We start from the raw sequence: 26228 nt of genomic DNA, 5'->3' as shown, positions 1-26228 counted from the left end.
GAAGCCATGCACACGTGCCCCCGCGAGGGAACTTGGGTACCTGGCAAAGCTGTGGCCTTAACAGCAGTCCTCCCACCCTCTTGTCTGTGCGTCAGGACCCCGAGTGTGCCCAGGATGCAGAGGAGGTCGGGGTGGCAGAAGGGAACTCCGTTTCTCAAGCACTGCCCGGGGCTCCCAGTGGCGCTGTGCTGGGCAATCTGCACACATGTCCGCTCTGTGTCATGCTCTCATTCTGCTTTCCTTTCCACGTTCCTAGCAGGGAGCCGGGCCCTTGGTATTGCCTGGCTGCTTGCAGTGGGAAACAAGTGCCCGAAGTCAGCCTCTTTTCCATCTTGTGTCAAGACTGAAGCTCCTGAGGGGCAATGCTTTGTGCCTCTGAGTGAGGGAGTAGAGTGGAGAGGGCAGGAGGCAGAGGTCTGGGGTCAGACGGGGGCTGCCCGTCACCGGACTCCAGAGAGGTAGCTGGGTGGTGAGCACGACTGGGGACCCAGCCTCGCCAGAGCCACCAGGACTGCAGGGCCCCTGCAGGCCGGGCCCTGGGTGACTCAGGGGCAGCCACGGCCCTGGAGAAGGAGGAGCTCTCGGAGCATACAGAAACTACGTTCGTAAATATGAACGAGCCCATTTTTAAACCATGAATCTTTCAGGTGAGCCACACGATTTGCACACATTTCCTAGACCATGTCAAAATGTGGCCCAGTTGACTCATGTTCTCCATCTACTGGGGATTTTCATGGAAAAGTTTAAGAAATCCTGCCCTTTGAAGTCTCCACACAGGAGAGCCCAGCCTGACCTGCTTCCAAGCTGTGCAGAGGCAGGGTCCACAGCCGATGCCAGAAGGACAGGGCTGGAGTGGCTGTGGGTCCCGACCCACGCGTGAGTGGATAGGCAGCCAGGCCCCGGTGGGACCAGATGTTGCCAACTCCATGGGGTCCATGCTTGGCCTTCTCTTGCAGGACCTCCTGCGCTCTGGACCATGTCGTCACTGGCCTCTGTCCCTCCCCCTCTCTGTGCGTCTGCTCTTTCTCGCCCATCTCTGCCGTCCTGTGCACAGTTCCTGGTTGCTTGTCCTCCGCTCAGGTTGACTGGCTGCTCCCCAGCACCCCATCACTGGGGGAAAGATGTCAATGCCTGGTCCAGCCACCAGGGTCATGTACAAACACGGCTGCTGTCAGGCCCAGCACGGGGCCCGGGGGCAGTATTGAGAGTCTGACAGTAGGCTGAACAGGCACCTCCAACGTATTTTCAGCATGTTAAGGAGCCTGACCCATCTGTCTCTCCATGAGTTGCCCTTGTCACCCTACATCCTTCATTCCTACTCATTTCTCCCACCTACTTTGTCCTCCTGACACCCTAGGAAGCTGGGCCATGTAGGCAAGCAAGAGCCCCTCGTGTCTGCTCTTCCCTGCCCCCAACCCCTGCCCCTTCTGTGAAGGTCCCACACCTGCCTGCTGCCTCCAGCCTACAGGCTGGGCTTGTGATGGCTGGGAGAACAGGGCTTGACTTGGCAGTGGAGGTGGAGAGGGGAGACCCTTAGGTACAGGAAACAGGGAGTGGTGCAGTGTGGGTTCAGTTAACAGCAAAGCCACTGTATTCATTTGCTTGGGCTGTACCCAAGCTAAGTACCACAGACTGAGTGGCTTAAACAACAGAAATCTATTACAATTCTAGAGGCTAGAAGTCTGAGATCAAGGAGTCTGCAGGGTTGATTTCTTCTGAGTCCTCTCTCCTTGGCTTGTAGACGGTTGTCTTCTCCCTGTCTTCACATGGTCTTTCCTCTGTCTGTGTCTGTGTCTGTGTCTTAATCTCCTCTTCTTATAAGGACACTAGTCATGTTGGATTAGGCCCACCCATATGACCTCACTTAATTACCTCTGTAAAGACCATATCTCCAGTCACATTCTGAGGTCCTGGGGGTTAGGGCTTCAACAGGTGAATTTGGGGAGGACACAACTCAGCCCATAATAGCCATTTATCAGGAGCACCTCTTTTCAAGTAGTGGGTTCTGGGGAAGAGGGGGGTCCTGGGAAAAGACTCCTACAAGCTTTGGAGACAAAAAGGCCACAGGTCCTGCTCAACTCCATTGTGATGGACGAGTTGGATGACCCCAGGCAGGTCACCCTCACCTCCATAGTGCCCCTAGCTGTGTGAAGACAGAACATGACTGTGTACATAGCTCCCTGCACTCACATACACAGTGGGGGCCCCTCAGAGACAGCTCCTGCACCATGAGTTCCTGGCAGTTTGGGGCAATGCTGGGTCAGGACCCACTTGCTGCAAGATCGGGAAGGGCCTTGGCCGCTCATCCTCACCTTTGACATGTGAAGAGCTGAGGAAGCATGTGTTGCAGCCTCATGCTTATGATCCTTTTGGAGATTCTGGGGCTCCAGGGGACCTCAGGATGCCCAGCACTGCAGCTCATGAGCCCAAAGATGACAAGGGGTTTTCAACCCAAAGATACGATTCCTTGTAACTGGAAATCCAGAATTTTCATTCCTTATTTCTCTGCTACCCATGGGTGGTAGGCATCCCAAGGAAGCAAACTCTGGCTCAGAGAGCAGATGGCCAGCCACAGGAGGTGCTCATCATGCGGGCAGAAGGACATAAAGGGGAAGGAGGCCAGGGGCGGGGGCCCTGCCCTGGGTGGGGCAGGGCTGGGGACTGTCTCAGAGATGGGCTGGGCCTAAATCAGCAGCAGTCTAACCCTGGGGGCCCAGGGGGCAGAAGGCACAGGGGGCTAATGGGCATTGCCTACAGTCCCACCCTCACCCCCCAGGGGCCTTCCTGTCCTGTAGCTTCAGGCATTGGGTGCCCAGGTGGCTTGTTGAGGACAGGATGGCAGGAAGCTGGTGTGATGTGGTAAACTGTTCCTCTGTTCAGAGCTTACGTTCGTCTACTAGCCCAGTTTAAAAATCAGTTTTAAAACGTCAGTGTTAGCAGAGTCATGGAACAAGCATGATGGAGACTTTTGTTTCACTTCTTAGTTGATTTCATGCCCATTATGTGGCCCCTTCTATCACATTGTCAATGGTGAGAGCTATTTTTCCCCTTTCTGGAGACTGGAGATATTGCTTGAAAACCTAGAGAGATGACAGAGTACTAGGGGGGTTGGGGGGACCCTGCCCTAAGCCCTCAGCATGGCCTTGTCCCACCTACAGGCTTCCCACCAAATGTGCAGCTTCCTGTGATGAACAGTAGACTCATGGCTGGGGCAGCCGGGTCTGTGCCAGCGGGCCAGCCCCAGCCCCTCTGCCAGAGCCCAGCGTGCCCAAGTGTAAGGACCCCGCATGCTGTCAGGGACCCGGCGCTCTGCTCTGCCATCCTCCACCCTTCTCCCCATGGACATCCTCTACTCCTCATTCACTGCAGACTCGGGCACCTGGCTGACACTGCCCCACAGCCCAAAGCCCACTGTTATCCCCGGGAACTTCAACACCCACAGGATGACACAGGACCTCTTGATCCTTGACCTCTTGGCCTCCAACTCCCTGCACTGCGAGACATCTCTGTCCCTCACACCTGCATCCTGCCGCCATTTCCATCTCTCCCCTGTCTGTCTGCAACCCCATGTCCCCTCCTCCTCACTTGCCTGGTCTCCGGCTCCCCAGCTGGCTCCACACAGCTGCAGGCTTCCAGAATCTGGGCCAGATCATGCCATTCTCCTTTGTGCGCCGTCCATACTGCCTCAGTGTGCTCAGGCGAAGCAGAAACCCTGTCCACGGCCTGCAAGGCTCCTGTGTAGTCCCCGTTACTTTCCCTGGTGACTCTGCAGCCGTTCTCATCCTGAACAGGCCACACCCTCCCACGTGTCCCTCCCTCGTTCTAATGGGTAGTTAGCCCCGGGCACACACACCCGACCTGGACATGAGCACCGCACCATGGGCATCCCTTACCTCCATTTTGCCTGTCTGCTACCCCACCTGCAGCCCTTCTCCTGGGCTAACTGCAACCATTCATCAGGGCCCAGAGAAACATCGCTTCCTCAGTGCAGCCTCCCGACACGGGGATCCAGATGAGACCCAATCCCCTGCCCTGCTGTCTGTTCCGACAGCATCCTCTGCCTTCCTCTCTGCCACTCACCTGCAGCTTACAGGGCTTTGTGGACAGTCTTTGCTCCCCCGGGCCAGGGTTGCAGGCTCAGCACGGCTCGCTTTCAGCTGAGCGCTGGGAACACAGCAGCGCCCATTGCTCTTTGTGCCATGAGTGAAATGTGAGGCTGGAGATCCTGAGACCCCCTCCCCAATCAGAAGAGCCTAACGTTCCTCACGAGAACTCTATCTTGGCCTGGCTAGGTACTGAGCACCTCCCAGGCCAGCTTCTGCCAGCCTCGTCGTTGTGTGTGGTCCTTACAGTCCCCGTCTGAGCGGTGGGAAGGGCAGACCACAAAGATTTCACCCATGAGGACCCACACAGAGTGCTCAGACAGTCACCCCAGGGTGCGGCTAGCCAGACCCAGCCCTGCCTGACGCCAGGCCAGGGCTCACTCAGCAGGGCTGAGCAAGCCCCATGGTTTCGGGCACCTTCTTCCTGCCTGACTCTGTGACATCACATGGCCATCCCAGCCAGGAAACGTGGGGGAAGAGGATCACTCTGCTGGGCAGAGGCTCACAGCCAGGGCCGGCGGGCTGCCCATGCCCAGCCAGGAGTGAGGAAAGGCCATTCAGGAGGAGGAAGTAGGCACAAGGGCAGGCTATGGGCACAAGTGGGTGGGTAAGAGGTTCCAGAATGGACGTGGGGATGACGCAGGACGTCAGAGACCCATAGTGACATGATGTCAGTGGGTGATTCTGGGATGGGGATGTTGAGCCAAGGGCACCCCAAAAGAGCAGGTGCGGACCTTGCAGCTCTCGTCTCTGGGGTAGGAGGTACCCAGGTGAGCCCAAAGGGCAGCCTAGCCTCAGAACCACCAACAAAAAGGGGGAAGAACGGAAGCCCAGGGAGGAGTCCTAGAGGACAGTTTGGTTGCAGAAAAGAGATGAAAAAGAATGGCCAGGAGTGCTGGGCATCCTGGAAGCTAAGCCCAGAGTTTCAAAAAGAAGGTGAGGTCCTGCCTGCAGGAGCTGGTCAGGGTGGGGCCTGAGAAGAGGGCACAATTGCTGGAGGGAGCAGGTCACGGAAGGCAGGTCTTCTCCTGCGACCTCACTGGGTCGCTGTGCACTGTGGACCCTCAGAGGGCAGGACCCTGTCTGACATTCTCTCTGCACCGAGCTCTGTGGCCTGTCTTGGTCTCAGAGTCCAGAGTTTCTCTCTGGGCTCGGCCCAGGGCCACCACACTGTGGTGACCTAGCTAGGGTCATCTTCATAACTGACTTTGGACAGACCCCCTGGAGGATACCCACTCCCCAGACCCTGATCCTCATGGCATGACGTAGGCACGGCCCCCGTGAGCAGCTGAGGTCCTGAGAAAGTCTCACCAGTGAGGACACCTTGGTTCTAGCCCCAAGGGCTCCCAAGGAGGGTGGGGAGTTTGGGGCCCCAAGCAGGCCCTTTCTCAGTCCGTGTGACCTGAAGCAAGCTGCAGTCTTCCTCTTATGGTGGCATCCCACAGCTCTGCGTGATGACCCGTCCCATTCCCACAGCAGCCCTGGGCAGCGGCTGCTCGCCCCGCCCCGGCTGCCTCCCCTCCCTTCTGCACGCTGGCCCTGCTCCCTCCCCACCCGCCCAGCCCTCACTTCCAGAAGGAACAGCCTGAGGACTGTGTAGAGAAAGGAGCACTGGAACCAGGGTCAGGTATCCGGAGGGGACAGTTCTTACCTGCTACCCTTATGAAATAAAATTCATATTTTATGGCAAGACAAGAAAAATTTAAACAAACAATTTTCTCTGCCCTTTGGCCTCCGCTCTCCCGCACTGTGCATTGTGTGTCTGCGTTAGGCATCAACCAGACCTCCCGTGGGCAGAAACACTTGCTCGATCATAAAGAGCAACATTCTCCTAGCACCAGCCGGACAGTCCCTTAAAAGATAACATTCCTTCTTGATCTTGTAAGGGGCCACATGGCGCTTAGATCTGGATTGTGTAAACTATTAATGACACGTCATTTAATGTACAGCCCTCTGTCTCAAAAAACTTATATAGCCTTGACTTCTAACAGGCGGAACAGTTCTCAGAGCCTTCTGAGATGCTCTTCCCTGGTTATAATCCTCAAATTTGGCTCGAATAAAATTTTCCATTTCTTTCTTAGATCAACCGATTAATTTTTCATCAACACCCTGAGAGGTTTCACTGAATGCAAGTCACACCAGTGTGGGGCTGTTTTTCTCTGGGGCTCTAGGAGCAATGGGGGTTCTGGAAGCCCTGAGGAAGTAACCCCAGGATGGAGGGGTTACCGAGTAGTCGCTGAGACAAGGTCTTTACCCTGAAGGGCGGGTTAAGGGGTGGCATGGGGAGAGTGGGGCTAAGGAATGTTCTAGGCAGGGGCCCCAAGGAGGGCAAACTCCAGAAAGGAAAAAATTAACCTCTTTCCAAGAGGTTCCTCTCTCCCTTGGCAGCCAACTTGTCCTGCAGGGCCCATGGCAGAGCAGGCAAGGCCAAGAGGCCTGCTGGATCATGTGGCTTCTTCCCACAAGAAGTGTGATTTATGCAAATTATCTAAACTTTAGAGTTTCCATTTAATCTTTGTGGCAAAGATTAAATAGGATAGAGTGCACAGAGTGATTAAAGAGGGATCTAGGCATAGAGATGCCCCAACCAGCGGAGGCTGCTATTATTTTATGTCCTTTGCAGAGCTCCCCATTGCATTGTTCACTGGGGAGAAGCTGTGCAATAAATAGACTCCTTTTTATAGATCAGGTCTAGCAAAGACCGAATGAAGGCCCGTGTTTGCTAAGTGGGGCTTTCACAGGTTGGAGCTCAGCATTCCCAGTCTGTGTAACAGCACAGCTCAAACATTTGGCGACGAGTGGTGTGTTTCCACAGGGCATTTGGGCTGGTGCCAGGGTGGGGCCTGAGAGCCACAGGAGGGACCCAGAGCCCGGGGGCAGGGCGGGGGGTGTGCAGGCGTGGTACTGGGTGGGGCCTGGGGCCTGCATGCTGGTGCCACCACACCCAACCCCAAGCCACCTGCTCTTCTGAGTGCAGCAGGGCCGAGTGTGCAGGGTCTCGGAGCGGAGGGAGGGCTGACCGGTGCATCTTCATCTCCCTGACGAAAGGCAAAGGCGCGGCGAGGTAAACGAGATGGCCTGGTGGAAAGCCTGGGTAAGTGCAGAGCAAGCAGAGGTGGAGGGTTCCCTCATGGTGTTGGTCTAGAGAGAGGTCAGCTCCGGCAACACTCTGTTTCCTGCCGGGCCAGGCACTGGACTGGGCTGCCCCCTGGGGAGGAAGACAAGGAGATACTGCCCCAGTCCCAGAGGCATTCATGGTGGCCAGGATGGGAACAGGGGAGATGGGCAGATAAAGAAACCTTGAAATGCACCTGGGGAAGCTGAGGAGCTGTGGGAGCCCAAAGGGAGGGGTCAGGCTGCTGGAAACAAGGGGGAGTCATGGTTGAGTCATATGTACGTGTGTGTGTGTGTGTGTGTGTGTGTGTGGTGTATGCACATGCGTGTGTTTAGGGAGAATCAGGCAGATGTGTCCTTAAAGAGGGAGCAGTATGTGCAAAGGTTCAGAAGACTGGGAAGCTTGGCTTTAAAGAGAAGTAAGCTTGAGGGTCCTGGATGGGAGGGTAGAGGGTCGGGGGAAATGTACCTAAAGAAGCAGGCAGGGCCGGGTCCTACAGAGCTGTGCATGGCAGGCTAAGGAGCTTGGGCTCCACCTTGAGAGCAATGCGGAGCCATTGAAGGACCTTGAGCTAGAGAATAACCTGATTGAATAGGCTGATGTTAGAGGACTCATCAATGTCTTCTCCTCAGGGGATGGGAGGACGACCTGGGCCACAGGGGCCTTCCACATTTGAAATCCATGAGTGAAATTTACAGAGTGACAGAGGGCTGAGTTAGGGGGGACAGCACATCCTGCCCCCAAGTCTCCCATGTCCAAGTGAATGAACAGATTCTCAGGAGTGTTTCGTCTGGGTTTGAGTCTGATGCTGTCTCATGCTAAGGAGTTGAAAACACAAAAGGGGGACAAAGATGAGGAGCAGGTGGTGTCCCCGGGCAGGCACGATGTTGTGTGCTCTGCACACCTTCCTTCATTTCATCCCCAGGCAGCCCTGGGATATCAGGGCTGCTATTTCCACTTCACAGATGAGGTAACCAAGGCTCAGCCATATCTAGTAACTTGCACAGTCCCACAGCTAGCAGGTGGGGGTCTAGTGTGAACTGCGGTCTCTCTCTGTCCCTGCCCCCAGGCTCTCTGTGACTCTTAGTGGGTGACCCGGGCTTATCCTAATTCAGGAAATCTCTTTGTCACAAACGTCACAACCCAGGGGCCCTCAGATTCAGACATGCTGGGCCTGGACAGCGAGGAGACCAGGGGCAAGGTAAGGCAGCCATCTGACCCCAGCGAAACAGCCAGGACAGGGCAAGGGCCAGGGCGGCCTCCAGCTTCATCCTGGCTGATGGGGAACAAGGCTTTGAGGAGGCAGACGTGGCAGGGAGAGTCCAGTGCTGGGCACTTTCCAAGGTCAGCTGCTGCCCAAGGTGGCCTGACTTTGGGCCTTGCTCCCAGTGGGGTGGGGCAAAGGCCCATCCTTGGGGCCCACCCAGCCAGGCAGGCAGAAGCCTCCTTGCAGGGAGGCTGGATGACAACCTGGAAGGATAACAATGACATTCCTTGAGCACCTACTGTGCCCTGGACCTTCCTCTGTCAATATCTCACTTGAGCCTCTGTACACCTCTGCAGTACAATATAGATGCCAATATCCTTATCCACAGATGAAGAAACGGAGCCACAAGGAGACTAAGACGGTGCCCAAGGTTGCCACACTACGAAGTGTTGGAGTCTGGGTTAGACTCTGAGCAACCTGACGCCAGAGCTCAAGCTCTATGGGGTTCAGCCACCCACAAGCCAAGGGCAGCCAAGGGGCGTGGAAGATCAGCTTGAGGGGGGCCCGTCTGTGCCTCTCTTGTGGAGATGAAGTTCTGCCTCCCACGTTCTCCGGGGCAGCCCTGTGATGGGGGAAGGCAAAGGCATGGCAGCTCCCCTGAGACCTCACAGACACGTAACAGAGTCACAAGCCAGGCTGAGTCACCTTTTCAGTGAAAATGTTCCTGTCTGGACTAGCCTGCTCTGTGCAAGACCCAGCAAGGGCCTAGGCAGACCCCTCCTCCAACATGGGGTAGGGAGTGGGTAGATAGAAAATCTGGAGCTCCACCACCCTATGTTGACATCCAGGGGTCTGATTCCCAGAAATTTGTCTTTTTTCCCCCTAACACCTTAGCATAGGAGGTAAGGCTGGGGCTCCTCAATGCAATGAAATCACAACCCCCAGGGAGTTAGTTACAAACATTGCCACCGGAGCCCAACCTCAGACCCACTGAATAGGCCACTCCATGGTGACTGGCACACACGGCCTGGTCAGTCACTGCTGCACAGCCCCCTGAGTGCCAGCCTGGGGCAAGAGACGGGGGAGAGCCCCTCCTGGATGGCCTCCAGAGCTTAGCACTGAGATCTGAGATGACCCCACGCTCACAAATGACCTGCATTCCTGTGGGCAAGGTTTCCTTCAACGAAGGGTACCGGGAAAACTCAATGTCTGGGAAAGGTTGAGTCATTGAGAGCAGGAGGGCGGCAGACAGAGCTTAGCTTCTGAGTCAGGCTGTGGGTTAAATCCATCACCACCATTTACTAGGTGCGTAACCTTGCCAGGCACTCCGAGCCCAGCCTGTAAAATGGGGCCTTCATAGCTACGTAGTGTGACTGGCAGAGACAGCAAGGAGAAGAGCATTGCATCTAAAGCACCTAAAGCCTCTAACACACAAGGCCTGGCACATAGGAGGTGCTCAAATCACTAACAGTAGTGACAGCTGCTCATGACTCCACAAAAAAGGGATGCACTAGATGCACGCATGCAGCTGGGCAACATCTGGGACCACACAGGCTCTCTGGATGAAATTTGCACAGGGAATTACTTCTCGTAATTTCTTCTGTGAAACATGGTGCTAAGAAATAAAGTAGGAAAATCTGTCACCAGATATTTGAAATTCAAGCAAAGGATATGGAAAGACTTTTTACTTTTTACTCAAAAGAAATATCCTTACAGATATACCATGGATGGGAAGCTGCTCTGTATTTTCAGGATCTGACCAGGGCCAGGAAGGAAGGAAGAAAGGGAGGAAAAAAGGATGGATGTGGTGATTGGATGGATGGATGGATGGATGGATGGATGGATGGATGGATGGATGGATGGATGAGTGGATGGATGGATGAGTGGATTGGTAGGTGGGTAGGTGGAAGAGTAGAAGAGTGGACGAGGGGTGGATAGAAGGAGTAGGGAGGCAGCGTGTTCAGCTCCACTGAGCCTTTCCTTACTTGATCGTTGTCCTTGTAGCTTTGAGCAGGGTTGTCCCTTCCTGCTGCCTGCCCTCAGATGGCACTGCCTGGGAGAGATGCAGCCTGATTCAGAGCCCACGCCCCAGGACGGGGCAGGGATGGGAGAGGTTTTGTGGCTCTGGCTGGCGCCAGCCTGTTAAAACAAGGGGCCATTCTGCACAGGAGACAAGGCAGTCCCACGGAGCCCCAAGGGGAACCAGCAATCCCTCACAGTCAGGCCACTGTCTCTGGGGGTACCCTTCCCTACACAGCTAACGCCTCTGAGTGAACAGCCCCTGGGTCATCTGGCCTCACAGATCTCCTAGGAGATTCCATTGTTGTGCCCTGTCACCGCAGTAAAACCATCACTGGACTCTGAAGGATTCTCCCTCTTTAGCGGCCCCCCAAACCCCTGCTGATCTTTTTTCAGGCCAGGCCTCCTACCCCAACTCTATCTCTCCAAATTTTTTGGTTGTTTTTATTTTCTTCCTTAAAGTCCATTGATCGTCACAAAAACCCAGGAAGTGCAAGTAAGGAGAAAAATGGCCAGCTGAGGATCTAAGGACCCAGAGCTACAGAGGAGACATGGCACGGGGCTGGCTGCTGGGTGTGTAGGAGGGGTGGAGGTGTGGTCCCCACAGGGCAGCTGGCCGTGGGAGACTCAGGAGACAGATGAGGCTCCCAGCACCGAAGGCTGGAGTCCAGTCTCTAGAGCTCTTCTTGCTGCCCCACAGTCAGCACGGAGGCTCTGGCAGTGGCCACAGTGCCAGCCACATTTGAGGTCTTTCCCTACACCGTCTGAGCCTGCAAGCCCCAACTCCCCAGGGCTGGCACTGGGGCTGAGAGCTGGGATTCCATCTCTTAGGGTGGCCGGGTGGCGCCGACCCACTCCTCCTCAGGAGGCCCCTCCTTCCAGCCTGAGGGCCGAGCTGGCAGGCCAGGCCTCCCCTTGGCCAAGGGGCTAATAGGCACGTGGGTCTTCTGCAGCCCTGACCTGAGAGGACCATATGGCAACCTAGTGCAAAGTGGACAAGGGTGCCCCTTCCTCAGCACGACCTGCTGGAAACTAGCATGTCCAGAAGCTGCGGCCTCCCCTGGGCCTCCCCTCACCCTGGATGGATGGGCAGGGCCAGGACGGATGGAGGCTCAGCCGCTGGTCTGCAGGGGCCAAGCTGGTGCTCACCCTGCTGGGCTGGCTGCAAGGGGCGCTGCCTTCCCCACATTCCCGCTTTGAGCAGGCGTGGCTTCTCTTGCAGATTGAACAGAAGGGTGTCTCGGTGAAGAGCAGTCCCCACTTCAACCCAGACCCCGACGCAGAGACCCTCTACAAAGCTATGAAGGGGATCGGTGAGTGGCCTTGACCCGGGAACCCCGTGACTCTCTGGGGCTCTGCCCACGCTGCTCAAGACCCCTCAGCTCACAACCCTGGGAGTGAGAGTCTCCCCATAATCCTCTGGCACCCAGAGAATCACACAGGGCCTCCCTTCCCCAGCACAGGTCTACACAGACTCCCAAGACTGGAGTTGGGGAGGGCAGTTGGGAGTAATGAGGGTGGGGAGGGGGAGGCCATCTGCTGTGTGTTCCTGGGAGTCCTTGTGCAAGAGACCTCCCCCCATTCAGTCTGCGCTTTCTCCCTCATAAAATGGCCCCAAGAACTCTGGACCCTGCGTGTCACTGTGAATTTCGGATGGGACTATGTTGGGAGCTGTGCAGGGCTGACCTGCAGCTTTTCCCCCACCCCACTTAGGCTGGCCACAGGGCCGGCTCTGTCCTGTCTCCAGCGCCTGCTTTCCTGTGAGCAGGAAAGGGCTGGCTGGAGGCCCGCTGGGATTTGGATAACCCGGCCCAGACAGCCCTCATGCTGTCACCCAGGCAGGATTTACCCTCTAACTGGCTCTGACTGGTGAATTGGGGCATTAACAAAAACTGCCATTCCCAGACAAGCTGAGAAATCATGCTCTGTCTTCTGCTTCCTGTGAAATCTTTATTATTATCTCCACTTCCCAAAGAAAAATGTGGAGGCTTGGGGAGGTGAGGCTTCTACTCACCCAGCTGCTGGGCCAGGACTCAGATCCAGTTTTCTGGACCCTCTGTCCCCATCCTCCCCCATGGCCACCAGCACAAGGGAGGTCAGGGCAGGAGGTCTCACTGCCTGAGCTCCAGAGTTTCCAGCTGATGTCCAGAGCAGATCAGATAACCAGAGGGGCCTCAGATTCTTTCTCTGTGAGGCTGGGCCTGGCTGCACCGCAACATTGTGTGGATGGGGGGGGTGGACAGATGGATTTTCTGTCTTGTCTACACCATGAAAATCATCAGGTTTGGGAGTTTCCAGGTGGTGCATCCCCACTGCTTGGCCACCAAGCAGCTGCCTTCCCTCCTCCCCAGCCCTCATCAGTCCCCCAGGGGCAATGAGGGTGCTCATACTGTGCCCCCTGCAGGGACCAACGAGCGGGCCATCATCGATGTGCTCACTCAGAGAAGCAATGCACAGAGGCAGCAGATCGCCAAGTCCTTCAAGGCTCAGTTTGGCAAGGTAAAGGGGGGCACTTGTGCTCGGGGGGCTGTAGGGACCACTGCTGCCAGAGACAGCCTTGCAGGCAGGGCCTTGCTGGATGAGGTCCAACTGGTCTAGAGCCCAGCCCACTGGCAATATGGGGCATTTGGGACATACACTAAAAACATGATGCATTGTTTCTCTGAAAATCAGATTTAACTCTGAAAACTTACTGATGGCTCCCCACAGCCCTGGCTTGGTCCAGCCTTCTGATGTCTGGCCCCAACCTCCTTTCCCACCTTCTCTCTCACTTGCTCCTTTACAATTGCTCCACAGCCCCATCCCTGAGCTGTTTCCCTGCCTCTATGCTTTGCTTGTCCTATTCCCCAAGCCTGGAAGGCCCTTCTCTTTCCCACATGCCAGAGATGCAGGCCGGGCTCTGCTCTGTGCTGTACCGCAGGGCTGTCTCCTCGTGTTGGAGCTGCTGTTCCCCTGCCCCTTCCCTCCTGCCACAGGCGAAATCCAAGGGCAGGGAGCACGCCGCCTGGACCTTTTGTCCCTCCTCCCGCCGCCCCCAGGACAGAGCCAGGCATCGGCATCCTAACTAAACAGGAATAAATGCACACAGAGCTGTGGTGGCCGGAAGCCTCCATTAGCACACATTGGTAATGTGGACACTTAACCCAGGAAGATGAGTGATGAAGCCCAAACACTCCATGGGAGAAACCAATGTGCTCTCCTAAAAAATAATTTCTCTCTCTTAACCTTCACAACTATGCATTATTCTCTGCATTCGACTTCAGAGGAAATTGATGTTCTGAGAGGTGGAGGATCCAGGATCCAAGAGCCTGTAAGCAACAAGGCTGGGATTTAAATCCAGGTCTGACAAGGCCCTTGGTCCTTCGCTGTGCTGTGAGGGGAGGTCAGCTGGGTGTGGCCTTGTGGTTTCTTGCAAATACAAGTGCCCTTAGAAGGAGACACACGTGAGATAGATTCCTTAATTCATTTCACTCATTCATTGAGTGTCTATGGGCTAAGCGACAGGGACTTGATGAGCTTAATGACAGACTTGTATTTCGGGCTCATGGTGTGCCCGGCACTGCGCTGAGAGCGATTTCGACATCTCTCCGCCAATCCCCTAAGCAACGGTATGAAGCAGGAACACCAAGGTCTCTATTTCACAGAAGAGGGTAATGATGCTTAGAGAGGTTGAGTTGCTGGCCCAAGAAGCCCCAGCCAGCACCAGCGCATGGCAGAGCCCACGTGAGAATCCAGCCAGAGCCCCTGGGCCCGGCCAGCACCCGCTGCCTGCCCTCCAGTGGACACAGCACACAGAGCACCACCCTTCCCTGTTCCTGCCGTAGGATCTCACCGAGACGCTGAAGTCGGAGCTGAGCAGCAATTTCGAGAGGCTCATCATAGCCCTCATGTACCCTCCATACGGATACGAAGCCAAGGAGCTGTACGACGCCATGAAGGTAACCAAGCAAGTGGGGTGAGGGAGGTGCAGAAACACTTACAAGGACTGGGTGGGGGAAGGATGCCCGGGACTGCTTTCCCCAGAGAGCCTGGCACAGGGAGCTCTGAGCTCCCCTTGAGCCACTGTTTGGAACGAGCCCAGTGAGCTCCACAGGGCTTAGGAACCAGAGAGGGCGTCATCAACGAAATCCTGGCTTCTCGGACCAAGAACCAGCTGCGGGAGATAATGAAGGCGTATGAGGAGGGTAAGGGGCCTGCTAAGAGGGAGGATGTGGGCCCTGAGTTAAAGGCTAGCTTGGGAATGACCATGAGCTTTGGCAGCCTAGCAGCAAATAAGAGACAAGCCGTGTACTGGGCCACATTGGAAAGGATTCTTTCTGGGCTTTTCCACACACAGATGCTGAGCACCTTCTGTGTGCCAAATCCCGTGCCTGACAGTGAGATTGGATGTGAGTCGGGATCCATCTCTGAGCTCCCTAAGCACATGGGCTGCTGTGGGGGAGGGCATGCACCCATTAAGTTCTCTGCCCCTTGACAGTGTGGCAGCACTGCGGGCCGCCGGCTGTCAGCAGTGGGCGGGGCTGACACCTTCCTGGCCAGGCACAGGCTGACCCTGGGGGCCATGCAGGGCCCTGTTGCAGTGGCGGGTGTGGAGCCCTAGCCAGCTCTCATGGGCTGCAAGGCAAAGCCCATCCTCCACAATGTCTGCCTGATGGGGAGTCCGCCAGAAGTTCCTGGCTTTGCCGAACCACGTGATGAAGTAAGGCTCAATCAGCAGCCCCTGGCTCTCTGGCCTGGCCCATCTTTGTGCTTTGAGCTTGGCTGGCAACCCATGTTGCTTCCTAGTTCTGAACAACCACCAGCGGGGAGCCTCTGCCACTCAGACACCTGGACAGAGCAAACTCTCCCTGTGCCAAGGACTCATGTCTCCTGGAAGGCTTTAGTCAGGAAAAGGGTGAGAAACGGGGCGAGGAGGAGGAAAGCAGGTCTGAGCCTCATGGTCCTGATCCCCTGCAGACTATGGGTCCAGCCTGGAGGAAGACATCCAAGCAGACACCAGCGGCTACCTGGAGAGGATCCTGGTGTGCCTCCTGCAGGTATCACAGCGCAGGCTCCTGGGAGCCCTTTGTCTGGGGGATCCCCACAGATCCCCCCTCAGAGAGTGGCTCTTGGGCAAAGCTACTGGGGTGGGGTGGGGGGCAAGGGTGTGGTACAGCCACTGGGGCCTGGGCTCACTGGGTACATCCCAGTGGGCTCGGAGTGTCCTCATGGCAGAGCCCCTGCACCTCTCCAGAAAGTAGGAGGAGAGGGCCCGTCACTGAGCAGGTCCCTCCCACCAGGCCCCATGCCAGGCACGTTGCTTACTTTTGCTCACTGAGTCCCGCAGCTCCTTACGGGGCATTCCTTATGACTCTCCCTTTACGGGTGAGAGGCCAAGGCCTGGAGAGGATAACTGCCTGCCTTCCTACCTGGTTGTCCCCTCTGTCCCGGCTGCTCTGCTCAGCCAGCCTGCCTTACAGAGCCGCCTCTTCTGTTCCTAGGGCAGCAGAGATGACTTGTGTGGCTTCGTGGACCCAGGACTGGCCCTGAAAGATGCACAGGTAAGGCTACCCCTCAGCAGCCTCTGCCCTGCAGGCCACCCGGTCCCACCCTCTGCCATCTAGACTCCGGGGTGCTGAAGCCTAAAAGCCTCACCCAGCCCCTCTGCCCGCGGGGGTTTTCTCTGATGCTAGGCTGGGACCGGGCTCAGCTCTCTGCAGGCCTTTACCCTCTGGTGTCTGCAGAGAGAAGTGAGGGTGGAGGGGAGGAAGGAGACTGATTTGGGTGGGGTTCACTGAAGCTCTGCCCGGGCAGGAGCAGCCTACAAACCCGGGGGCTCTGGGCCTCCGAGGCCCAGATGTGTGCATTCAGCTCGCTATAGATCTGCCTGCTGGCAGAGCGCTTGAAGGTGCCCAGAGGCAGAGCAAAGCCCCAGAGGGGAGGCGGGACAGTTCCTAGAGCAGCCCGGTATTGAGAAGAGAATTTAACCACAGGGATAGCAGGCTCCCAGTCAAAAAGATGATCAAGCAGAGGAGAATGCCGACCTGGCAGGGTGGATTGGGGGGCTGTTCTTCACCCCCCTTGCTCGCCTTCACTGGTTGTCGTGGGTGTCCCAATGCCAGGATCTATACACAGCAGGTGAGAAGATTTGTGGGACTGATGAGATGAAATTCATCACCATCCTGTGCACGCGCAGTGCCACACACCTGATGAGAGGTACCGGGGAGGTAGGGAGGGCCTGGGGGACAGGGAGGCACCCTGGCTCTAGGTCCTCTCCCTTTACGCTGAATACCCAGTGTGTGGCCTTGTCAAATTATGGACTTGGGGAAAGAGCCAGGGAGCCCTGGACCCTTTCCCCAGCAACCAAGTGGAGGTCAGGGATGGTGCACTGATGTGCAGTCTCCTATCTGAGATGCTGGGGGGCATCACGCTGAGATGCACGTGTCCCCTAAGAGAAGGCCTCTCTCCACAGTGTTTGAGGAATATGAGAAAATCGCCAGCAAGAGCATTGAGGACAGCATCAAGAGTGAGACCCACGGCTCACTGGAGGAGGCCATGCTCACAGTGGGTAAGAGACGGAGCTCCTTGCTCGGGCTCACGTGTGTCCACTGGCCCTGGGGCTCAGAAGTGGGGCAGCACCAAAGGGCGAAGGGCCCAGGGTGCAATAGCAAGTGCTGGGTCCCTGTGTTCACCTTCAAAGCCAACCTCCACACCAGTCCCCACTCTCAGCATGTACCCTTCACCCAGGACACTGGAGCTACTAGGGGAGACCCTCGTGTCCTCAATGTGCTGTGTCCTGCCAGAGATTGTTCTCTGTGCTGCCACAGAGTGCCCAGCGCCGTGTAAGTGTGTCATGATGTATGTGTGTGTGCATGAGTGTGTGCACGTGAGTGTGTGCGTGTGAGTGTGTGTGCGTGTGTGCTTGCGTGTGTGTGTGCCTGCGTGTGAGTGTGAGTGTGTGCATGCGTGCAAGTGCGCGTGCACGCGCGTGTGAGTGTGTGCGTGTGAGAGTGTGTGTGCACGCGAGTGTGTGTATGCACGTGAGTGTGTGCGTGTGTGCACGTGTAAGTGTGAGTGTGTGCGTGTGCGCACGCGAGAGTGTGTGCGGGTGAGTGTGTGCGCGAGAGTTGTGCATGTGAGTGTGTGCGTGTGTGTGTATGCACACATTTGCAGGATTGTGCCGGACCCAGGGCCTGTGCTCCCCCACAGCAGCCACACAAGGAACATTCTGGTTCTGACTGTGAAGCCCTGAAGAAATCACCTAGCTAGGCTTTAGCCAGGGGTTTGGTCCCTACCTCAGTTGCTGATTGAAGAAATGATGATGTGTAGTTGGAATCCAAACTGAGTGATCGGTGGTCTGACACTAGGGGAACACTGAGAACCTTCCACCAAGCATGAGGTCAGATTCATGTAGGAGGACAGGTTCCAGAGCACATCCTGGGGTCCAGAGTCAAAGTGACAGGGAGAGGAGTCATTGCAGAGTGAAGAACTGAGGCCCAGGGCAGAGGGACTTCCCTCCTCCCTCCCATGAGGGAAGGAGGTCACCTCCACACCAGGCTGTGCCCATTGGGTGCCGAGCAGCCAGGGGAGCTGCACAGTGTGTCCTGGTCCCCAGGGGTAAACTGGGGCATCTGACACTCCCAGCTGCCTTTGACTGCTGTGATAAATCCAATCTATGTTGGAGCATCTAAGCATGCCTCCTGCTCCAGTCTCAGCTTCCAAAGGCAGCCCCTGGATCCAATTTAAACAACTCCTGAATAAAATCTACAGGCAGGGAAAAGCAAGGCTATGCCGGGCCCTGGTGTGCTGGGCACTTCCCGTTTGTTTATCCTTGAAGACTCACATCACTCACTTCACACGTGAGGATGGTGCAAGGCAGGGAGATCAAGTCACTAGGCACCTGGTGCCATCAAGCAGGATTCAAACTCATGCCTACCTCCCTCAAAGCCCTTGCTCTTTCTGCCACCTTGGATTAAAACACCAACCTTCCCACCCAGACACCAAGTCTCTGAAACAGCATCCATGAAAGTGAGGATAGGGCCAGATGCCCTGGGTGCCTTCTTGCTCTGGGTCCAAAACCCATCTGTCACAGGGGAATTCAATCTGCAGGGGCCCTCTGAGAAGTGACATGTAAAGCAGGCACTCAGAGGCCAGTGGTCACCACAACGGTGGCTCCTCCATGGAACTGTGTGGCCGGATTCTTGGTGAAGCTGTGTCTGGAATGTAAGAGCCCAGGGACTCCCTTGGTGGAGCTGTGCTCTGATGTGCCAGACCAGCCCTGTGGGTCCCAGTGCATTTCACACCTCGCCCTTTTGTCTGCCTACTCTCGGCCTTTGCACCTGTGCCCAGTGCCCTGGGCTTCCTTCCCTGCCCCACCCCTCCTGACACAAAGCCTCTCATTTTAGGACTAGGCAGAGCACAGATAAATAGGCCAAGACTTGCACAACACTAACCCTTAAGACCCAAAGCAAGACATAAATAAATAAACATGTATACAATGTCGCCTACAACCTCTGGTTGCTAACAGAACTTTCCTGTTTGCCAGTGAAATGCACCCGGAACCTCCACAGCTACTTTGCAGAGCGCCTTTACTACGCTATGAAGGTAACTGTTCTGTCTTCTGTGCGCCTGACCCTCAGTCCTGCACGGCACAACTGCAAAGCCAAGGAGCTCAGAGCCACCACCCAAGTCTTCGACACTTGGGTCTCCTCTTATCCCAGCCTCTTGTGGACCAGAATGGCTTTAGTTCTCAGAGCACAAACCAAGCTAGGGAAAGGAAGCCACAGCTCCTGAAGGCTGAATTTGAGTAGATGCATTCAACAGGTGTTCATGGTACTGAACTTTCACCACAATCCTGTGAAACTTATGTAGTAATTTGCCCTCCCAGAGGGGGTGAAACCAAGGCTTGTGGTCAAGGTCACACAGCTAGTAGGTGGCAAAGTGTTGATCTGAGTCCAAGCCAGTGCAATTGTCTTTTTTATTCATGATTTTATTTATGCATCATTGGCCACGTGGCCTCCTTGACAAAGCACAGGTCAGGATTGCCAGGAGGTCAAGGCATCCTTTGAACGGGCATGTTTAAGAGGGAGGTTGCCACACACAGCAGTTCAACAACCCTGCGTGTGCCAGGGTGCCCGTCTGGGTTTGCCTGTTGTCCAAAAGGCGGCACTGGCCACTCAGATGTTCAAGACACTCATATCAGGGGAGGCTCTGGTATCTGGAACCACACTGGAAGATAGATAGTGAAAATAATTCCTGGAGATTAAAGTCAGCCCACCTTCTCTGATTGATGGTTGCTAACATCACCTGAAGCAAGAACCCCAAGCTCTCTGGCTACATCTGGCCAGGAAATGAGAGAGGGCATGGGATTCCCTTGGTCATGTGGCTCCCTCTGACATGAGAGTGATCAAGGATGAAAGCGAGCAGGAGGGTCCTGCATATGAATTGGCCAGTTAAGCTGATTTCATGATGTTGCTGCTCTAGGAAGAGGCCTTATTCCTGGAGCAGTGAACATTTTGTTTCTAGAATCTGATGTAGCAAACACACACTGCAATCTGGGGCATTTGGCGTCTAATAAGAGACAAACATGAGCAGTGAGTGAGAAGAGATCAAGGGATCCCTTAGTGCATCCCTCTCAGTGCTTCACTGCTAAAGCAGAGGCTCATTCCTGTACCTCCATCCCCTACGAAAGCCCCCTGAACCCAACATAGATTTGTCCATTATCACAGAGATGGACTAGGAAGGCAAGAAGTGATGGTTGACTGCTGTGTCTTATCCACGGAGCAGGAACTCACCATGGGACCCTGATAAGAAACATCATTTCGAGGAGTGAGATTGACTTAAATTTCATCAAGTATCAGTTCAAGGAGATGTACGGCAAGACCCTCAGCAGCATGATCATGGTGAGCCATGAGTTCCCATTTCTAACACCAGTTTTAAACAGAGACCTTACTGGGAAACCTGAATGCTGTGACCAATGTCATAAGTCACACGTGTCCGTCCCTCCTCAGTGGGTATCACACTCATGCATTCATTGCTGTGTGCTATGTACAGGGATCAGCAAGGAGGTCGGTGTAGCTAGTGGAGGCCCCTGTATGTTTCACCCAGAAAGTTAGCTTTGCATTTGAGTTATGGTTGCCCCTTTGAAAATGACACACCGAATTCTTGCAGAAGGAACCATATCTGAAGAGTCAGTGAGAGTAAATAGTTTAGTAGGAGTCGAGGCGTAGCATTCAAATACAGATATAGGTAGTCCTGACAGCAAAAATTTAAGGACGTAAATCATATGAGCTCCAGTGGGCTGCCTAACCTGATTCCAATTAGTGAACGTTCTAGAGCTGAGAAAACACAGTGATTATCACACTGCTATAACTTCAAGAGAAATAGCTCTTCTAGCCATTAATACCAAATGAGGCCTTGACAGCTTCATTAACAGAAGTCAAGTCATGAGAAATATATCCCTAAGTCTTCACTGGCTATTAAGTCAAGCCTCTAGTTATTCTACAAGCGCCTGTTGTTCACTACACTTTCCAAGACACACATAGCTTACAATATGTTAAAAAGACATTTCTGCTTTAAGATGTTTCAGAATGGGGCAGTAGGTGGTGGGGGATTGGGGGTGGCAATAGAAACAGCCTGAAATGGAAAACAAAGAAAGACGGGTGACAGTGAGGGGCCTGTGGCATAGGAACCTGTAGAGGAATGTGCCAGGTCTCCCCCAGAGAAGCACAACTCCTAGTAATAAGAGCAGCTGCTCCTGATGGAGGTGACTCCAAGTCAAGCCCATGTCACAAACCACCCCCCTTCTAATTCTCATGTCCCTCCTGTCCTCAGGAAGACACAAGCAGCGACTACAAGAATGCCCTGCTGAACCTGGTGGGCAGTGACCCCTGAAGGCTCAGAAGGACAAGAGCAAAGGCCAAGAAGGTGGAGCCACTGGGTCCTGCTTGCTCAACCTTGGCCATGGATGGGGATGGGGGTGGGGGGAGCCACAGCACAGCTTTCAGTCCTCTATCTCCCAGCTTCCAGTGCTTTCCAGCCACTTTCTCTGACCCAGAAGTAAGGATCAGCCTGGGGCTCCTACTTCCACTGTCTTCCCAAGTCATTTTCAGGTGTGAGCACATTGCCAACCTTAGCATATATCTGATCTGACAAATAACCTCAGCATGAAGGGGTCTACAGGGGCTCGTGATGATTTCTTTCTCCCTACACAGGAGCTTCCCAAGCCTGACTGGTCACAGAGTCCCCTAGGCTCTCAGCCCACTCCCAACTACTAATCTGAGATCTGCAGAGAATAGACCAGACAATATGGAATTTTAATAAGTGCCTCAGCTGATATGCTTCTCTTTCAGGCAACCAGAGAAGGCCATGAGAGCCTGTTTGTTTCTGATCACATGCTTGTGGGCAGCTGAGAAAGGAACACATATATCCAGGCCAAGTGGGCTATCACCAACATTCATTCACCAGCTTCATTTTAAAATACTAGGCTGTAAGTAGAAGAAAAATTCTCTCATCATCCTACCAACAGAGAAAGCTGAAAATTAATGGCCTGACACAAGGACACTGTGTTCTAAGAGGCTTGGGCTTCTCTAGTCCTTGATCAAATTAGCTGCTCCTTCCTCCCATGACGCAAGCCTGGAGAATCTCTAATCCTGGCCAAATGGCAATGGGAACTGGTTACAGGAGAAGCTGAGATACCTGTGTTGTGCTTTTCAGAACAATAAAGATTTGTACACTGGAACGTAAGTGTCTTTGGATTTTTAGAGGTGACCACAGTAGGACCACTTTGATTAGCCAAATTCTACCCCATAGAGCCTACTCTCCAGACTATGCCATCTAGGGCCACAAAGCTTATCCTTTCCCATTAACAACATTTCTGATCTCTGAAGACAGCCCACATATTCTGCCAAGACTTCTTCTGTCAAAGCTAAGTGTCCCCAGTCCCTTCAACTGTCCCTCTTAAAGCCCGGTTTGGGGTCAACTCCTCCAAACATTTTCTAGTTTGCAAACTAGAAACTTTTATAGAGTGCAGCCCTGAGAATCATTTGTTTGTTTTCAGGGCTAGACGATATGTTTATACATGTCCATGTCAGGTCCAGGTGTCACGCCACATTGGTGGGACTTCAATTCATTTACAAGCATCTCATCACAGCGCCTGCCAGGGGTCTGTAGGGCAGGACCAGGCTTTCCCCATGCAGGTCATCACATAACAATGATGCTTTATTAAAGGGCAGATTAATATGCAGCTTTGGGGAGGAAATACCTGGGAGCAAAGAGTGAGGCAGATCAGTGGGGCTTTGAGCTCACACAGAGGAGAGGTAGATTCTGGCTCTGCGCTGCATTGGCTCTTGTGACTCTGACCTAATCACTTCGTGTGTGTGTGTGTGTGTGTGTGTGTGTCTGAGCCTCAGATTCCTTACCTTTAACTGCAGGGGTGGAAACCCTGCTGCAGTTGCTGTTTTCAAACCACCTCAAAGGTAGTGGTAGAAAACCATCATTTTATGATGCTCCTGGGTTCTGTAGGTCAGGAATTCAGACCTGTTGCCCAGTGCGGATAACTTGTCTCTGCTCCAGCAAGTCTGGAGACTCTGTCAAGAAGACCCAAATGTCAAGAGAACTCTAGGGCAGATGCTGGAATCATCTGGAGGCTTCTTCACTCACATGCTGGGTGCTGGTGAGATGGCTGGAAGGCTGGGCTCAGCTGGGACTGTCCCCTAGCACTCCTACATGTGACCTCACCAGGATTGGGCCCCAGGGTAGTGGAAGCCCTTATGTGGCGGCTCGGGGCTGCATTTCCTTCTGTGACAAAACCTCACGCAGATCACTTCCGTCATGCCCTATTGGTCAAAGTCATCACAATCCAGCCCAGCTTCAAGGGAAGGAAACACAGTCCCCATCTGTCAATGGGACAAATGTCAAAGAATTTGGTGGCCATTCTCTTAAACTCTGAACGAGTAATTTAAACTATTGAACAACTCATGCAGTACAACTGCCCCATGTGCTTGGCTGCTGTCTGTAGAGCCGGAGCAGGGTCTAAGGGACCCCTGCAGGGCCAGGCCTCAATCCTTACTGCTGGGTTTCAGGGCTGTCTGTCAGGCCTCGGGCGAGGCTCTCGGGTGGTAATGATTCTTTTTTCTTTTTTTGTTCAAGTCCCCCCCTGGACTTTCTTCCAGTGCTGAGTCACTGAGTCGCTTTCAGCTAAAGCCCTTTAGAAAGGACTTAGAGGATCCCTCCACCCTGCAATCCTTTGGAATGCTGGTTCTCTGGGCAAAGGATTCCCTTGCGGCCCACCCCAAAACTGGCTTGACATGTCCAAGCAGGAACCTCAAGAAAGCTACAGCCAAGGAGACGGCCTAGGAAACATGGTGGTGTCCAGCTCTGTGCCCAGCAAGGAAATCTGTTTAGCAGAACCGTGCAGTTCATTGTCACTCCCGATGGAGCTCCCCCCATCCCCACAGGGTGGAAGCAGCAGGTCTCCTCAGATTGGAGAGATGCTCTCTCCTGCCGGGGTCACAGCTAGAGCAGCTTGGGGGGTCATGTGGCCTCCCTGTGAGATGGCTCCTGTCTAGCTGAGGGCATTCTCCAGAGAAGGGGCCAGCTAGGTGTTACTAGCTGACTCTTGTGGCCACTGAGGAAAGGGGCACCGACTGGCAAAGGAACCTGGCCAGGACACTGATAGTGTCCTCTACCTCCAAATCATTTTTGCTGGAATAAGCTTTGGGGTACTTCTGATGAAACAGACCCTTTCCTAAGGTACAATACTTTTGCAATTGGAGGTCTGGTCAGTTTGATTTCAGCAAAGAAGGAAAATGAGAGGGTATGTGTGCCCTGCTCGTGGTTCTATAACGAAAAATGTTGTTTTGTTTTCTAACTCTCTATGATACATTATATATTCATGGACTTCCTCGATATCCTCAGATCCAAGGTTTCTCATTCTCTGAAACTGGATTCATTTTCTTCCATTGCAATGCCTGGTGGGGAAGGGCAGAAGCTGCTCTGGTCAACTGAGTTCAGAGTTTGTCCTACTACGTGATTGAGACATCGTTTTCATTGGGTACTGGATTCTGTGAGCTATCAAATGACCTTTCATAAATTCATTTTCTGCTTATACTATCCAGAGAGAATGTTCTTGTTAACAACCAAGAAGTCTCTCTATTGCATAGAATCACTGCCTTTATGACATCAGAGGATAATTATCTGTTTATGTGTCTCCTTCCAAAAAGCTGTGAGCGAGCCCCTTGAGGGCAGTAACTTGGTTTTGTTCATTTGTGAACATGCAGTGGCTGGTACATAGACGGCATTCTGTGAATATTTTTGAACAAACAACAACAAACAAGAGCATGGACTTTGGGAGGACAGAAGACCCAATAGCCATCGAGCCTGAGCCAGTCCTTCATCATCTCTGATTCTGAGAAGACACTCTGGGCCTTTTGAACTCCCCCGAGGAGGGATGCCTGCTCAGCCAACCCAATGAAAACAGTCCTGAAAAGGATCTAACGGGGAAGGCAGCTTCTTGCAACTCTTTTGGCAGCTACTTGGCACCAGGCCCTGTTTCAGATTCTGACACTGCAGTGACAAACAAGCCCAGCAGAATCAATCCCTGATTGAGCCCCTTTGACCACCATCCCATGGGGCACTCGGGCAGTAGCCAGAACCGAGCACACGCCCACCAGTGTTGGCTTCTTACCACCAGGGGGACAGGGCTAGCATGCTGGGCCCGGATTCTTTCTACTTTCTCCTTGAGCAGGGGGTCATTTTGCTGAGGGTTGACTACTTGGACAAAATCAGGATACTTTGGTAAGAAACAAAAGGAGGAATAGATCTGTGGTCAACACCTTACGTTGTCTGTTACTACGGCCAAGCATTCTAACTGCAACCAGGTTGGAGCTGGCCAGGTACGTCTTTGTAAAGAAGGCGATGCTTGAGCAGGGTCTCAAAGGATGACTCAGTGCTTATCAGTTAGACAGGACAGGGAAGAACATTCCAGGCAGAGGGAGGAATACAAACATCCAAGAAGTCTGGTCTCTATCAGACTGCAGGAATGGTGGGAAAGTCAAAAGATAAAAATGTCAGCGGCCAAGTCAGGGAGGTATCAGGCTGAGAAGCTCAAACTATTTCCAGGGCAACCGGAGCCTTTCAGGGCTCAGGCAAGGGGCATCTGGGATGGATCTTAGTAAGATTTCCGGCAGCGCTACAAAGGTGAGCGTGCCTACATGAGTCTGGAGGAGGGGAGCCCAGAGCTGAAGCTATTGCAGCTACCGACAGCAACTCCCACCACCCTTCCTGCCTAGTGTTTTGTGGTCCTGGAGATAATTCCCAAGGAGGAAGCTGAGCTTGGACACTCTCTGTCCTGATCCTGGGAAGTGAAATCTTTCTATGTAGTTGTGATGTAGCCCCAGGCCACTGCGTCTCTGCCCCCCGTAGTGAGGAGCGGATGCTGATTTCCATTGCTCTCACCATCAGCCCATAAATTCTGAAATAGCTCTGTGAGCCCTGAGCCTGAGTGTGAGGTTCTGGGGACTTCCATGGCCCCGAGTAGGTGTCCAGTTTCCCTCATGGGATTGGGCTGAAGTGGACCTGTCTGATACCCCGGTGGCCTGGGATACCTTTGTTCCCCTGCCAGCCTGCTCCTGGCTCTGGGCCTGGCCCTGGGGCTGTGCTGTGATGGAATTCTGGGGCTACCAGCTTGGAGATTAGGGCTTACACCACCTCTGTGATGTGCTCTGGAGCTAGACTCCCATCAGCGTCTCCGAGACCCAAAACCTGGGGGTGCCGGACACTCAGATTTGACTGGACACGCTCACCT

General features: G+C 54.1%; 1 protein-coding gene across 3 annotated transcripts; it reads left to right on the top strand.

Moving 5' to 3' along the window:
* The first annotated feature begins 7170 nt into the window (after window positions 1-7170).
* On the top strand, window positions 7171-21316 carry LOC137767685 (annexin A8). 3 transcript variants are annotated; one of them, XM_068548927.1, is made up of 13 exons: window positions 7171-7197; window positions 11667-11757; window positions 12849-12943; window positions 14269-14382; window positions 14538-14628; window positions 15401-15480; window positions 15925-15984; window positions 16546-16639; window positions 16896-16991; window positions 18969-19027; window positions 19509-19512; window positions 20207-20325; window positions 21257-21316. In XM_068548927.1, exons 1-13 carry the CDS (start codon window positions 7177-7179, stop codon window positions 21314-21316), a joined length of 984 nt encoding a protein of 327 aa, XP_068405028.1. In that variant the 5' UTR covers window positions 7171-7176. The 3 variants fall into 3 exon arrangements, with proteins under 3 accessions (XP_068405028.1, XP_068405027.1, XP_068405026.1); XM_068548926.1 differs by lacking the exons at window positions 11667-11757; window positions 12849-12943 and having other exon boundaries at window positions 7177-7197; XM_068548925.1 differs by lacking the exons at window positions 14538-14628; window positions 15401-15480 and having other exon boundaries at window positions 7177-7197.
* Window positions 21317-26228: the final 4912 nt, after the last annotated feature.

The sequence above is a fragment of the Eschrichtius robustus genome, chromosome 7 (assembly GCF_028021215.1).
Source record: "Eschrichtius robustus isolate mEscRob2 chromosome 7, mEscRob2.pri, whole genome shotgun sequence".
Lineage (NCBI taxonomy): Eukaryota > Metazoa > Chordata > Mammalia > Artiodactyla > Eschrichtiidae > Eschrichtius > Eschrichtius robustus.
This window is presented reverse-complemented; position numbering and strand designations above follow the sequence as displayed.

Excerpts from the sequence above, each read along its gene's own strand:
- LOC137767685 (XM_068548927.1), top strand. The coding sequence starts at position 7,177 with ATGGCCTGGTGGAAAGCCTGG. Across the intron at positions 12,944-14,268 it reads TCAAGGCTCAGTTTGGCAAG|GATCTCACCGAGACGCTGAA; the intron begins GTAAAGGGGGGC and ends TTCCTGCCGTAG. Across the intron at positions 16,640-16,895 it reads TGCCACACACCTGATGAGAG|TGTTTGAGGAATATGAGAAA; the intron begins GTACCGGGGAGG and ends CTCTCTCCACAG.